This window comes from Fistularia commersonii, chromosome 3 (genome assembly GCF_037954325.1).
Source record: "Fistularia commersonii isolate RoL2024-O1a breed Wild chromosome 3, RoL_Fcom_v1.0, whole genome shotgun sequence".
Lineage (NCBI taxonomy): Eukaryota > Metazoa > Chordata > Actinopteri > Syngnathiformes > Fistulariidae > Fistularia > Fistularia commersonii.
Window position 1 is genome coordinate 20,201,468 of NC_141286.1, and position 16,595 is coordinate 20,218,062.

Consider the following 16,595-nt stretch of genomic DNA (forward strand, 5'->3'; position numbering starts at 1 on the left):
TTGTCAGGCAACAAAAGAGTGTTGTGTGACCAATTTTATTCTTTATAATGTAGACAAAACCATATTTCTTCCAAAGTGTCCTCATATCTGTTGAATGCTCAACTGTCAGCGAAATTTCGTACCCCTTTTGCAACTTTTTCGACATTTTCTTTTGAAACTTCATATCTAGATACTCCAAGCTCCTTTTGGAGTATGTGCACAGTCAAGTTGATGATGCAAAATAGATGTACCGTTAATATCTGTGAGTGAAAAGGGTTTAAAAAAACTTTTTGATGTTCACTTTTAGTTGGTTTCTCATATCCGTGTAGGCAGATTGCTCACTGTAAGGTTTCTACTTGTATGTGAAAGGGCAACTGTCTCTGGCTTGCAAAAAGTCATCAATGTATAAATAGTTTCAAATATAGTCTTCCTTTCAAATCAGATCTGGAGGGGGACCACATCTGCAATCTTACACTAAACCACCACATCTTCAAATGCATCAGGGAAAACACATTTCATTATTTGTTGTGAGACCTTTCCCATGAGCTACACCTGATGCCTCATTTTTTTATGTGATTTGAAACCTGCAGCCTACAGTTGGTGCTGTTCCTAAAAAAAAAACAAAAAACTAAAATTATCTGTTTCTCCATGACTGGTTTTGAGATGTTGTGAATATTGTCGGTTCTTTTGAGTTACAGAGAGTTTATCTATATTTTTATCATACTACAGAAAAGTAATTTCGACGATGGCATTTTTTTCTTTTTTTCTGCAATCACGCAACATCATCAACATACTGCTGTGCTATGATGTCTGTAGGTAAAACCGGGTCTTTCAAGGTTTTCATGCAAAGGTACGGAATCCTCAGTATGCCTGAGAGAGGAGTTTGTGTGTGTGTGTGTTTTTTCATTAATTTATTATTCATTTCAAATAGTTAGCTTTCGTTTTTTGAATCTATAGCATTTATGTTGGGGTCAGATCTCATAATCTGAAACTGTTTTTGACTGCTTATTTCAGTAAGTAGTAAGTAACAGATGCAGAGCGGCCGGCATCACTGGAATAGCCAGTCAAAACATGATTTCCACTTTAATCCCCTGTCCAATTAATTTCTTTTCAATATGTTTTCACATATTTCTATTTATGTTAGGGCCCCTATTCATCTGATGTATTGGTTAATTCCTGTATATGTCACCACTGGTATGCTGCTGCTAGAATCTGCAACTGTACCCCCAAGTTCACCTTCAGTCAATCTATTTTGTGTTGTGTTAATATTTTCTTGTTATCTAAAAATTCTCTGGCCCAGCGTCACACATCGCCATAGATGAAATAGTTATCAGAATGATAACAAACTCCTCTGAGGCCTCTTCCTTTGCCATGTCCTCGAACAGAACTCATCAGTTGGCAATGTACAGCTTTCCTCCTGTCTGAGCAGTTTTGCTGTCAATAATCTTACCAGTATTAATTGCTTGTTGCTCCATGAGAATGTCTTCCAGAGCCCTCGTCACACAGTTGGGTTTTTGTTTAAAGCTACAGCTGTTAGCGCCGCTGCAGCTGCCACCCAAATGTCCTTTGTGGAACAAAATCCAGACGAGAATCAAGATTTGAAAGTTTCACACATTGTTGCATCAGAGGAGTTTTGAAAACATCAGTGACAGGTCAATTGAAACATTAGAAATGATAGATGACGTTTAGTACTGGGTAAGCGGACTGCTTATTAATTTTTCATCATTTTTCTTTTACGGCAGCCTCACTGACTTATTTATCTAACTATTGCATCAGTAATCATAAACAACACGTAACTTATTCTCACAGTTAAAACTAAAGGTAAGCGGAACAAAAGAATTTCCTTTTATTTCAGAAACAAATGTTTTTCCACTGAATGAATTGACTTCCACTCAAAAAAGGCAGGTAAAAACAAATAAAAATTAGAGCTAAGAGCAGTATTACGTAGTTTGAATCCTACAAAAACATTCTAATAAACACCGGATTTGGTGCACAAACATGCCATCTGAGGCTAATAGTTGATTTCCAAATGCAAATGCTACTCCCTAATAATCTAAACAAAAACTGCCCGACATGGTGCTGTTAAACACCAAAACAGTGTTGCTTTTATACAAACAAGAAAATGAGATACATGCTAATGTTGAGGAGAGCATCTCAACCCAGTGTTATCTGAGCTGCACAGCCATGAATAGGACAGTGATTAAAAATAATAAAAAAAAAACATTATCAAAACTAATTGGCAAGATCTGTCAAGCAGCTTTGGCATTCATTACACCTGCATGCTGAGAATTGGTTGGGAAATAATTAAATCTGCCAAAGATTCTTTGGAATGCACTTTTGACCCACTTTCTTTAGGAATTAGCTGACGGTATATATAAAGAAAAAATTAATTGTGATCACAACAGAACAAATTCGTTGGCAGTGAAAACATTTTACCTAACTGTGAACCAAATAGCATTTTCTAGTTTCATTTACGCTGTTGGCATTTTTTATAACTATCATTGCTCTTCTTGTGTGTTTGTTTTTAATTTGTTTTGTCTGTTTTAATGCGCATACCAACACAAAAAACATAATTGTCAAGCTGTGTTTCACAGTTATGCAGACTCATCAGACAACTCCTGTGTTTGAGATTTTATTGTTCAAGTTCTTTTGTTAAAAGTATGGTAATCAGTCCCGCTGTGATATAATCTCAGTCCTGCTGTGCAACAATATATATAAAGGATATAAAGGTAGAGTGGCAAAGAATAGTATATTTTGTGAGTCACGACTTCCCAAGATGAAAATATCCATCGCAGCCACTGTTATACAGAAATAACAAAAAGTCAACATGAAGCAGGTCACGTAAGCAGTGCTTGCATAAAATTGAGCTGAAACAATTACTTCAGTCATTCACATCACTATTACAAAGGTCATTGATGCAAATTATTTGCGGCAAAGCCTCATTTAATCCATTTAACCACATACACAAAGCTCCTTGTTTCCCCACGGACAGTTTTTACTGACACACAATATGTTTTAGTTAAGACATGCTACATAAACACAAAAGGGGGTGTAAACAGCAAGCAGTTTGGATGAAACAGTGTAGTAATTGTTGCTGAACACAACAAGAAAAGAGCTTGCATAATGTCGCTATTTGTTAAAGCACACTCTGTAAGACGTATGAAACATATGACTAATAGACATGATAATAATTGGTTGAAATAAATTCATGTCAAACAATTAATTAGTATATGAATTAAATTATCTGTGTATTACTTGTAAAATAACTACAATACTGGCCGAGATGTAAACATTAGTCAGGCATCTTCTTAAGCAACCCAAGTGGCAGTGCTGTTAGGGGCTTAGCTGTAATGATTTGAAAAAAAAAAAACACATGTATACATCAATATGTAATGAAAATAACAGTAATGCATATGTTATGAGGACAGGCCCACTTATGAGCAAGTTGTTTGTTCAAAGTAAGCTCATCACAGGATAACTCAGGGCCAGAAATATGTCTAACCACAAGACCTTTTCAAAAATGCTTAATGGCATACAGTGAAGAGCCTTGATGATCTAAGAGGTGATCGGGCAAGCCTTATTCAGGAGAAGGTCATGTTCTCTACAAGAACGCCAATTTTAACTGTTTCCTGTCTTCCCTTAAAACTTCCTTTCCAATCCTAGGATTATTTTATGTCATCAATGTTCCCTTTTTTTATTTCACTTTTTTCATTAAATTGCGGTCTCTTAAATTCAAGCAATTTAGTTAACAGAAATAGTTTTTCCACTTTTTATTTTCCATAGAGAATTTTAATTTAGATTTAGATCCAATGTATTTTTTATGTAAAATGCATACAGATGGCCCAGAATGAGATTCCACATTTGGTTTTCAATCACTGCCAAACAGCAAGTGTCAGTTTGCTCCTCATTGACCTCCACTATTACCAAGGCAAATTCACATAGATGTCAACTGACTAACGCTTGCTTGCTGGAGGGTATTCTGGGATATGTCTGCTGACAGAAATTTGTCTCTTAACATCACTAACACACTAACATGTCTAAATAGCACTTACAATGTGCTTCTTTGCCTGATCTCCTTGCACTTTGTCTTACTGAATAGAATCAGTGTTTAATACTTACTCCAGAGTCTCAACATGTACTCAAGCTTGAGTGTTGTTCTCCATTTACAGGGATAAAACCCACGGTTAAAAGCATCTACTAAATAAGTAAATGCGTGTGTGACTCACTGCGATGGAGTCTTAGTGACTATGGAATGTTAAAACCCCCAACCCTACCCCAACGTCATTAACATTGGTGATTCTTTAAACTTTTTGTCAAATCTCATCACCCGGAAAATGGAATTACTGTGAATGAGGGTGGGATGGGAAAATGTGCAAGTTGGTATTTTAATCAGAAAGTCAGGCAAGGAAATGGCCTCTTTAATCACAGTTTCAGCACCTGTGATCTGATTTAATATATTGGGGTGTAAGGTGACAAAGAAATATTAAGAGGCTAAAAAGTTAAAATTGCACCATACTGCCTGCAGCCCTTCATCAAACAGTTCACTTTAATGGCTATTTGTACCATTAATCCTTGCAACATTTATACTGCTCTGTGGTAAAAAGGATAATATAATTTCAAAATGGGGAAACCTTTATTGAAGAATAATAAGACTTGATGTTGCTCACAACACAAACATTTTCCTCTAAATATTTTATATCTTCAATGAAGGTCAGCTCATACATTGAAAGCTGTGCTATTCCTTCACATATAAAGCTCTAGTAGAAGGATTTTCTTTATTTTGTCTGGTATGACGAACAGAATTGTTTTTTTATGGTAGATTATTTGTGATTTGTAATTGAATGTCTGCTTGTACTTTTTGTTTTTTTTCTTTTTAGTTTTTCAATTTGTTTCCATTGGTTGCACTAATTTATATTACAAGCAAGGCTTTTTTCCACTTGATAAATTGGTATTTTTACTTGATAATATATTGGATGTTCTACCAATTAGCTATAATCTAAACAGTGTTTTTATTCCCTCAGTCATCTTTTTTTTTTGGTTGTTGTTGCTGTTGAAGTTGTTCTGCACATAGGGATATTTCTATGCACGTATGTATACATGTAAGGGACTCAGGGCTCAGGGGGGTCAGAGTGGTTGTCTTGCAACGGAATATTCCTGGTTCGATTCCCAGGATTGCTGTGCTCCTCCCAGCCTGTCGAAATGAACAAAACACCAAACCCCTAACCGCTCCCCTGGTGCTGCTCAAGCGGCTGCGTACTGCTCATGGTTCATTCATGATGGCTTAAATGCAGTGGTTGAATTTCTCTGATGTTGTGCTGTGTGTATAACTGAATGTTGACAATAAAATGCTTTCTTGTATGTATGCATCCATTTGTATTAGTTTGCTTGTACCACAAGCAATAAAGTGACTGAAAGGCTTAAACATTAACCTTGATGTCATCATCCCCTACACTAGGGTGTGAGTCAACTGGTGGGGCTTAGTTCATGTTCCCCCAGGGTGTGGAACTGGTATTAGGTCACCACCATCACAGTTCTTTCACAGTCTCTTCACTGGAATATCTCGATGACCTTTCTCAAGGACATCTAAGGCTTTTAAACCATCTTTCAGAAAGGAAAATATATAGACACACAAAGCCTTGACCCATGGATTTCAATCAAAAATATACAGAGAAAAATCATTTCTTTAGATCCGTGGTCCCCAACCTACAGCCCGGGGGCCACATTTTGCCTGGTCCCTGGACAAAACCAGAGATGCATTATGATTTTATAATCATGATGCGAATAATAATACAAATATAATCATAATGACATCTACTGGGATAAAATCCGTTCTACAACCATACTGGTTATGAAATGTGTTGTGTTGGTAGGTGTTGGTATCAGTTGGGTTTCATAGCCTGCTTGCTTTCTAGTTTTCACAGTGAATTTGATATGAGAGCTGCAAACAGTTGCGTCTTCAAGAAAGTTAATGTTCCTTGGTCTTTTTTGCTGTGAAAAACTTGAAAAGGGTTATTTGGTTATTATATATTTCATTCATGGTGTTATTTATTTTAATTAATAATGTTATTATTATTTTATTTTATTTTTTTTTTCCTGTCAAGATCCCAGAATGGATTAATTTTTTGTTATGTGTAGTTTTCTGGAAAACAATAAACGTTTACGTCTAGACGCCTTTGCGATCGTCACACTTTTTGTAACAAACTGGCCTGGCCCCCCGTCGGAGAAGGGAAAAGTTATTTTGCCCTTGCAGGAAAAAATTTGGGGACCCCTGCTTTAGATCAACAATATCAAGTAATAGAAATTTAGTATCTGCTCACATTTTCTACACCAGAAAAATGTGGAGAACATATGATAAAGGGCCTGAGATAAAGATATTGACCTGACCTGTATCGAATATGGTGGCATGGTGGCGCAGTGGTTACTGCTTCGGCCTCACAGCACGAACAACAATGGTCCTTGGGAAAATTGGGAAAATTGCCCCCGAATGAGTTGGTGAGTGAATGGTTGTTTGTCTATATATGTGGCCCTGCGATTTACTGGAGAGTCCAGGGTGTACCCCGCCTCTTGCCTGATAACAGCTGGGATAGGCTCCAGCATCCCCTGCAACCCTGAGTGCAGGATAAGTGGAAGAAGAAGATGGATGGATGGATGGATGGATGGATGGATGGATGGATGAGTAGAATATGGTCTATTAGTTTATACATGTAGGAAAAAAAAACAGGCATTTGCACAAATAAAGCTTATGTCATCAAAAGAGTAAATGAATGATTTTTTTTTTCTTTTCTCGACAATACTTGGCAGTACTTTTGCCAGTGGCAAAGGAAATAATTTGTATGACAGTAGTTTTTAAGTCTTTAAAGCAGTAATTGGAGACAAAAAGAGTTGAGAGCTGCCTCTTAAACTCCAATTTATTAGAGCCACTAAAAGTCATAAGACTTTCAATAAAGAGTTTAGGCACCATATACAATCATTGTTTATCTTAGTTATAAGTACTCATAATACTATAATTACAGCAGAAGTCACATAAGAGGTTCTTAGTACTGCATTTATCAGTTATTAGATGTATAACATATGCAATCTTAATGCTCATTAAAATATTTAATTGAGTAGGAAATATAAGAATGAAGCCAAACTATTGGCATACTTAATTTTGCTGTGCTTCTTGTCCACAGGTCAAATTAATTAAAGTGGAGATGGAGAAAAAAAACAAAATCATCAAGGACTTACAGCAAGAGGTGAGTCACTAAACAGCTGTTGTGGATCGCCATTGTTTGGCCTTTTGAGGCTCTCCAATACATGTTATTAATTGTTTTGATTATGGTTTTGTTAGAGATTGCTGTGTTTTTATCGGTTAGAAAAGTCCCTTTCTTCTGCCTTTTTGGGTCTTTTCTCTGCATGATTGTGAAAATAAGGACACGTTGTCATCAACCCTCTTTGCTTATGAATGGTGATATTATCCATTTGCTCTGAACCATGGTTGTACAGAGAAGGTTCACTGCAGGAAACAAAACGATACACACCCACTATGTGTAAAGGTCAATTAACATAATGCAGGATCAAATGTCATTAGTGGAAGTTACACCTTGAACTATCAGCTTTAAGTGAGTAAGCAACATTTCTTGCAACTTAGATTATGCAAAAACAAAGAACAAACAGACTACTGGAGTTGCTGGCTTTGTTATTTGTTCCTTTTTCCTTCTTTTGTTATTCATATTTTCCTTCTTGTATTCATCACTATTGTATTTTAACCATCAACAAATTAAGAATTATTCTATTTAATAGTTCCTGTTATTATTGCTGTTATTGTAATAGATTATTTTAAGTCTGTATAGATTTCACTCTTACCTTTTCCATTTTAGTGAATGTGTAATAGACCTCCTTGGAAAGGAGCATCGGAAATTCTCTAAGCTGTCATGCTATCTGAACCAAATTGTATCTGCAATAAGTTGCCTCTTATACCATCTGTTATATATAAGGTTTAATTGGGAATTTTGCGAATTTGAAATTATATTACTGATGATAGTATGGATATGACAACTTTTTGAACGAAAGAAATTTGTGAATGTTCTACTACTCATACTTATCCTTTTGGACCACTATATATATCATCTTAACTTACTAACACACAGTTGTACGAAAGAATTCTATTATGAACATGTTATAGTAAACACTACACCGCTTACAGTGAACATAGGGGCCTCACAAACGTTCCTAACACAAAAGTGGGTTCCACTATTATAACAGATCAAAAGAAATGATGATGAAATAATCCTGAAAACTACAGAAGCTCACAGCTGCTTTGAGAGAACACATTTGCAACAGACAACCTGTTCAAGGAACATTTGCTGACATCATTATCCGTGTACACTTTTCCTCCGAGAGTATGTTGTCTATACAACCATGAACTAAAAGTGTTCCTATAACCGATCACAGGAAATTTAACTTCTACTCATAGGCGCAGTGTCTGAGAGATAAAGACTCATTTCGATTGAGCTTCATAATGATTGTTTCAGTTTATCTTGACTTTCATTGTGTCCCTTTCTAGATCAAAAACCTGCTATACCGAAGAACACATACACAGACACACGCAGTTAGCATATAAATGGGAAATATATTTGAAGCATTTCGCAGCTACAAACCCAGATGGTTTCCTCTGGAATTAAAACACACAACAAAAGGATATGAAAGACAATGCATATTGGGCAAGCTATAACCAGATGGAAAGAAATAGCACCCTGAATGGATGTTAATTTTTTTTTATCCATATTCCAGTGGTGAATACATTTAATTAGATTAATTAAAAAAAACCTCACTATAGCAATTAACAGTGTCCATGTAAGTCATCTAAAGTAGTTCAAGAAAATTATAATCTTACATGGATAAATTACTCAGACATTAGCTGAAGTTATGATATGTACCTGCTTGCCATGTAGAACAGCTGTGATCTCTCCTCATATAAATGCCCTCATATTGTAGACCCAAGACACATCATCAAGAATTAATAGATTCTATTTTAAATGGATGTGTTTCTACTGTTAAGTGAAATTATGCATTTGTGATGTGTACAGTGGCTACTCTGATTTTTTTTTTTTTTTTTTTTTTTTTTTTCTTCAGAGTATAGTTCTGGTAAAATATCCTGTATTGATTTTGTGGGACAACTTCCTGAAAAATCACTTCAAATTTGTAACTTAGAGCATAGGTGAATCATTCATGAGTGTATCTCTAAAAGGACTTCAAAATAATTTTCTCTCAAGTATGGTGAAAACAGACTAAAAAGAACTTGGTTTTGATGTTCCAGCTGAATTCTTTTACAACAAAGAAAGAAAGGCACTGACCTGCCCCTAGTGCAACTGGGACACGATCCCTATACACAAAGGAAGATAGATAGTGGTACTAAGCACAGATCAGTACAAATATTACATGGTTTATCAACCTACCAGGCACCAAGAAAAATACTGCCAGTGGCCTCTACTCCTGCCCCTGTGGATGGTGACATTCTATATAACTCACATGGTTTTCTCAAGGTGTAAGATGAATCCATGATTTCTTATACCACCACTTGGCCAGTTTGTAGCAATCAAAAAAATAAGGAAACATCTTATAAAGGACAGTATATTGGCCGCAAGGACCAGTGTCATATTAAACCTCAAATATTAGCCTCTTCACCAATGCCTGGCTACAATTTCAGTTCAATACATTGTATATTTTCTACGGTGCAGAGAACTCACAAAGTCTGAGGTGAGGAAAATAAGCAAAAAACGTTTAGCAATTCAAATTCTAGCAGTTGTGTCATAATGTATTTAATGTGTTAGTCAGGATGGGGGTTAAATAATGATAATTAAAAAAAATACACAAAAAAACATGAACATGCACTTCAAGTCCTAAAACAACTTGAGGCAAATCCGCTGCAAAACAAGAGAACAAGGACAGACAACTCAGATGCAAGTGTTAGCGAATGGTGTCCAGTGTAATATCGAATGACCAAACCTGTGCAGTAGAGCAAAGAAACAGTAACTGCACATGTCCATTGCAAATCAGAGGGAGGACACCTCATTCACAGGTCAGCAGTCCAGCCATATCTTCAAGACAATGTCCACTCCATTGGGGATAACAGTATCCAGACAGATGAAAAAAAAAGGTTTGAAAGAGATACTTGCAATGTCAACCTGAATGACAGTCTCTCAAGAAAATGTCAGTCTATGACACTGCTGTTCAGCCACATGCAATACAGATGTTACATCACTTTCCAAGCAGAAACGTTAGACCTGTTTGAAGTGAATTAATTAGATTATGACATTGGTCAAAGAAATCATAGGTGACCTGCGTGACACCCATTATGCCGACTTATTATCCCTACATCAACGTAAAAGAACTGCAAAGTAATGGCAAAAAAATGTGATGGTATGTCCACTATTCAGGGATCTGGCCATCGTATTTTTAGAATATCTAACATGAGATCTAGACTATTTAGTGTTGCCTAGAATGACAGTTCTTGGGGCAGCATAGACTTACCATGGGAACCATTTTGTATTACATTCAGGGCATATATGAGTGGTTGTGCTCAAGGAAAATATAACAGGCATGAAGTATAATGCTGATTAAGATTAATTTAAAACAATATCTGAGAAATTTCAAGTTTACAACTAAATGCATGTCTGGTAATGTTATTTAGTTAATCATCAAATGATGAATATAATGTAATATAAGATTTTTATGAGCAGTACATCTTTGTATGGTGTTTAATATGTTTCAATATTGTGATCCTCAGCCATACGCTGAAACTGCCAAACCCCATTATAAAAGCTTGTCAGTGAGACATAAAGTGATCTTTCCCAAAACAAAGAGTTTTTGAATAGTAGTGTCCAATAATTTGACCTTAATTAGTGTTAACTCTGTGATGATTGACTTGAAACATTAACGATGCTTTTTGGTAGAAAGGCCATTGAAATGTTTTCTCACGCAAAGAGAGGTAGCATTGCAGTGGGTTTCTAATATCCTCTGGGTAAGGGACAAGGAAACAGGCTGCAAGCGACTGCAAAAATCTGTCGGGCCATGAATTAGAATAGTCTGTCCATTTTAAAGGTCAGTTCATCGCAGACTGTGTGAATGTGTAAGCAAACCAGCAGGTCCCTGGAATTGGGCTTTACTACCCAGCAGCTGTAATACCTCTGCAATTGCATACATGCATGCTATCTTAAATGTCATAGTCATGTACACTTTTGTTGTTTATGTTAAAAAGATCTCAACCACCTTTTTTTTTTTTTACTAAAAAACATTGAACACTGATTGTGAAACTCATTGTTCACCTACCATGTAAGTGCTTCATCAGTGACATTTTCATGTAGGAAGTGACTTTTTCTTTCACAGTTCTACTTATCTTGGAAAATGTCATGTTGCTAGTCTTTGGAATCACATGGATAAAGGGTACTCTATGGTCAATGGATATGTAGGGATTTCTCCAACATATTTGTCACCCTGACATTTAATGTGCATGCAAGGAATCAGGAGAAACATCATCATGTATTCAATCCACTTACATGATTTATTTGGAAAATTTCAGGTATACAGAACATCAAGGGATAAGCTTTCTCACACTTAATTCCAAGTCACAATACATTTCAGTATTTTTTCATTTGTCTTAAATTTGCACTTCAATACCTCCTTACACTGTGAAAATCAGGTTATACCTCAAAGATCATTGACTGCACGTCTTTATGCCCATAAGTACTTCCTTACAGAAATACAATTGAGCTTTTTAACACAGTTAAAACCGTTTAACCAACTCTCATAAAAGAAATTAGTTTCAGGTTCATCCGTCATTTTGAATCCTTTAATTTGTAGTGCTTCTGAAATGCGAAACATCCTTGCCTCAAGGCTTTTTAATAACTGGCCAATTCATTGCAATAAATTGACTTGTAATTAGTACACAGATTTTAGCAAAATTTGCTTTCCTTCACCTTCCGTGGCATATTATATGAGGCATGGACTGCCAGAGCACATAATGTTTTAACACTAAATATATCTGCTGGTGACATGAGCATGGACATTTGGAAAAATACTTTTATTGTGAAATGTTTCTAGGTTTCAATGGTGAAGCTTTTCACTTGCCATTCTAAGGTCCTTATGAATGACGTGCTTAAAGGGCTTATTACAATTCTTTTGAAGAATATCAGTCAGGTGTAGACACAGCTGGAATCCCTCTGGTTCACATTTAGAATTGCAATGGGCAGCTTTGCAACCCCCCGCTACTGGCTGTGGATATTTTTTTAGCTGACTTTCTGCAATTATCTTTTCCTTTTGTGTGGTTGTAGTTTCATGTAAATGAAGGAAAGGAAGACATGTCTTTTGATAGATTAGGAAGAACAATAAGATAAAATACTGAAAACAATGTAAGGACAGCATAGCTGTATGAGCTTGATAAGACAAAGGAATTACAAGTACTATAATGTAGGTAATTACATGTACTGTTGTACAAGGAGAAAGTTTAGGAATAAGATGTAAAATTCCGTATATTTTATCTGCTAGCATGATTAACTTCTTCACAGATCACAAACACCAGTATGGCGTAATTTCCATAAAGACATAATAATTTCCTCAAGACTCAGCCAGTTTTACACTCAGCAGGACAAAGGGACTCAGCACCATTAAGACTCAATTAGGACTCATTTCATACATATGGTAAGTGACATGCATTAAGTGGGAAAGTGCAGACAGAAAAGGGTGTTTCAGTGAAATGGGGTGAGACAGGTTTTGGCATGTCATGTCATTTTTTTATTTTTTTCTATGGTAAGATGGGTGACATCCTGCCTGATAGATTGCTTTCACAAAACGGTGTTTGCCTGAAGGCAAAAAAATTGGTATAGCTACATTGCAATCAGAGACTCAAGAGGAGCCGTGCTATGATTCAACAATAAATATCTCCGTGATATTGTGCAGGATGGTTTGTTCATGCAAAACTAATAAAAAGCATTCAAGGATCATTTAAACATTTGTCATTCCCATGATTTTAAGTTTCTTTTGCAAGTCTTATGAAAGGTTACACATCTGGGTTTACCTCTAATTCCAGTCATGTTTAATTTGATATATTGCACTAATTAAGTTCGATTTAAGTTGAGCGGAAAACCACAAAATGACCACAAAACCAGCAATGAAAAAAGGCAAGTGTCTCCCTCCAACATTCTTCATAAAATGCAGTATTGAAATCAGGTGTTACTTACAGAAAATAAGTAGAATGCTGAATGAATCCCACCACTTAATATTAAAAATTATTGATAAAAAGTAAAAGGTTGTTTAAAGGCATCAGCTTTAAAGTATCCTTGAATATTAATCCTTTCCTTCCATTGTTGTACATTGTTTGCCCATTTAATTTCTTAATCTCTAATTTATCATAGCCCATTTACAGTCACTTTCCGCCTCTTACTTTAATGCATTTATCATATCCTACTTATACGAGTGAGCAGGTCTTTTTTTCATACCATTTTGTCTTATCTAGAATCAAATCACATTATGTGATTTTGATTACTGTGTTTTATGCATTTACTGTATCTCCGTGATCCTCACTGTAGTCTTAAGTGTGTGATGCCATTTGTGTCATCATCCGGGAAGTGCTGCATAAAACTGTCAAAATTGCTGTGTTTTTGCATTTTAAACTCTAAAAACATATCACTGGTATAACAGTCTGAGGTCAAAGTTAGATAAATAAACCGTTGGCCTATACAATTTGCATCTGTCTTCACACAGTTGTCAGACTGTTGCTGGAGGCTCTGTGAATATAACACGCTTTCAGTAAGTCTTATACATATCTTATAAAAGCATTATCTTCTAAAGACTAAGGTCAATAGTTGTGTTTTTGCAGTCCATTTAACTGACAGAAAGTCTATTATGCAGCTACTGTCTCCTGCAGCATTGCTCAAGAGAGGTACAAAAATATGTTGCAAATTCATCTAAATGGGGAAAATATATTACTATGCTACCTAAATGATTATATTTGAACAGCCAGTGATCAACAGATGATTTGGGCATTTAGTCACATTCATTAAGTTGTTAAGGTGTCATTAGTTGAGAGCCATTCGTTGTCCGTTGTTTTACAATATAAATGATAATAATTTATCTTTTATTGATCCCCGTGGGGAAATTGTTCTTTGCAATTAACCCATCATGGATGAACCATGAGAAGTAGGCTGCCATCCACCAGCACCAGGGGAACAGTGAGGGGCTCAGTGTCTTGCTAAACAATACTTGGACACACTAATAGGAGCCAGGAATTGAACCAAGAATGTTCGGAAACAAAGACGATTGCTCTACCTCCTGCACTGGCAGGGTGGTGAGGCCCCTTTTTAAAAAGGGGGAACGGAGGGTGTGCTCCAACTGCAGTGGGGTCACATTCCTCAGGCTCCCTGGTAAGGTTTCCACCAGTGCCGGAGAAGAGGGTCTGCCAGGTCGTTGAACCTCGGATTCAGGAAGAGCAGTGTGGTTTTCGTCCTGGCCGTGGAACAGTGAACCAGCTCTTTAGCTTTGGCAGGGTCTTCGAGGGGGCATGGGAGTTTGCCCAACCAGTCTACATGTGTTTTGTGGATCTCGAGAAGGCACTTGGCTGTGTCCAGCAGGCAATCCTGTGGGGTTTACTCCAGGGTACCAAACTCCGTCATACGGGCAGTTTGTTCCCTGTGTCCGGTGTCAGAGCTTGGTCCACATTGCCAGTTGTATGTCGATGAGAGTTGGATTCACTCGCCAGGGCTGCTCTTTATCACCGATTCTGTTCATTGCTTTTATGGACAGAATTTCTAGGCGCAGCCAAGATGTCAAGGGGATCCAGTTTTTTGGCCGCAAGATCAAGTCTGCTTTCTGTAGATGATGTGGTTCTGTTGGCTTCACCGGGCCATGATCTCCAGCTCTCACTGGAGCGGTTAGCAGCTGAGTATGAAGTGGCCAGAATGAGGATCAGCACCTCCAAATCTGAGACCATGGTGCTCAACTGGAACCGGGTGGAATGACCACTCCGGGTCGGGGAAGAGGTCCCGCTCTAAGGGGAGGGGTTCGAGTATCTCGGGGTCTTGTTCATGAATGAGAGAAGGATTAAGCAGGAGATTGAAAGGCGGATCAGTGTTGTGTCTGCAGCGATTTGGTTTCTATACTGGTCTATCGTGGTGAAAAGGGAGCTTCGCCTTTTGGCTCAGCTCTCAATTTACTGGTCCATCTACGTTCCCACTCTCACCTATGATCACGAGCTGTGAGTAGTGACCAATAGAATGAGATCTCGGATACAGGTGGCTGAAATAAGTTTCCTCTGCAGGTTGGCCAGATTCTCACAAAGAGATAGGGTGAGAAGTTCGGTCAGCCGGGAGGAGTTCGGAGTAGAGCTGCTACTCCTCCGCATAGATAGGAGTCATTGGAGGTGGATCGAGCATCTGGTCAGGATGCCCCCTGGACACCTCCTGGGGGAGGTATTCTGAGCATGTCCATCTGGTAGGAGACCACAGGGAAGACCCAGGACACGCAGGAGAGACTGTCTCCAGGCTGGCCTGGCAATACTTTGAGGTCCCCCCAGAGGAGCTGGACTATGAAGCGGGGTTTGGGAGGTCTGAGCCTCTCTGCTCTGGCTGTTGCTCCCATGACCTGACTCTGGATAAGCAGGGGAAGATGGATGGATGATTCAGCAATTAGAAGTAGTCAAGTTTAGGGAGTTTTATGGAAAAATGGGTCTTCAAATGGCCGTCCGTGGGATTCAAAATTGTTGATTTCATCTATTGCACGTTTGAACCTGGCCATTTTATTTGTCTGACCTGAACCTGCATCATATTTTGCAAAGGTTTATTTGATAAGAAATGCTGAAATTGTGGTGATTCATTATCAGCAGGGCTCTGTTTGCAAAACATGAGTGAGAATAAATGTAACTGGGAGAAACAGCTGACTATAAGATGGAAAAGCCATATTTGGGGAATTTTCAAACCATGAAGTTTAATAATTCTGCCCAAGCTTGTCTGTAATGAAATCTGGGGTGATAGGTAAACCTGAGAGGTGAATGACAGACCAACAAACACCACAAATATATTGTACACCCAACAGGATTGCTTGTTCGTCTGACTCTGTGGGAAGACCTTAATAAATATGCAATTCCTCCCAACATTGCTGTGGTGCTGTAATATACAAAAGGACAAACTGCAGAGAAATTCCAGTTTCTGGAGGCGAACGTGTAGGTCAGTGGTAGAGCGCTTTCTTTGCATGTATGAGGTTCTGGGTTCAATCTCCGCCATTTCCACTGTAAGTCGCTTTGAATAAGAGCGTCTGCAAAATGACTGTATTCTATTCTGTCTGTGATGCAGCCAATACACTAGTATTTTATTAACAAATAATAACCCCCTTTCAGGAACTGGTAAGTTACCTACATTTATATTGGTTCCTCCTTTCCTATAAAGCTTTCAAAGCTTCACAACAGACATTTGCTGACATTTGCAACAAGCACTAATGGCACAGAGACCAGACGACAGTATCAAGAGTGTCTTATTTATCCTAATAAAAAGATGGCTTGAGGTATAGATAATGTAGGACACTTGGGGTTTTAATCAGATCAGATTCAATCTCTTGCATAAAATCATGCTCAAAATTTCATCAAGTCT

General features: G+C 37.5%; 1 protein-coding gene across 1 annotated transcript in view; it reads left to right on the forward strand.

Moving 5' to 3' along the window:
- The window catches only part of luzp2 (leucine zipper protein 2), a 169,575-nt gene that overhangs the window by 84,631 nt on the left and 68,349 nt on the right, over positions 1–16,595 (forward strand). The window contains exon 5 of the mRNA XM_086144019.1: positions 7,152–7,214. Within this exon, the coding sequence (XP_086000145.1) occupies positions 7,152–7,214 (63 nt within the window). The remainder of the gene's footprint in view (positions 1–7,151; positions 7,215–16,595) is intronic.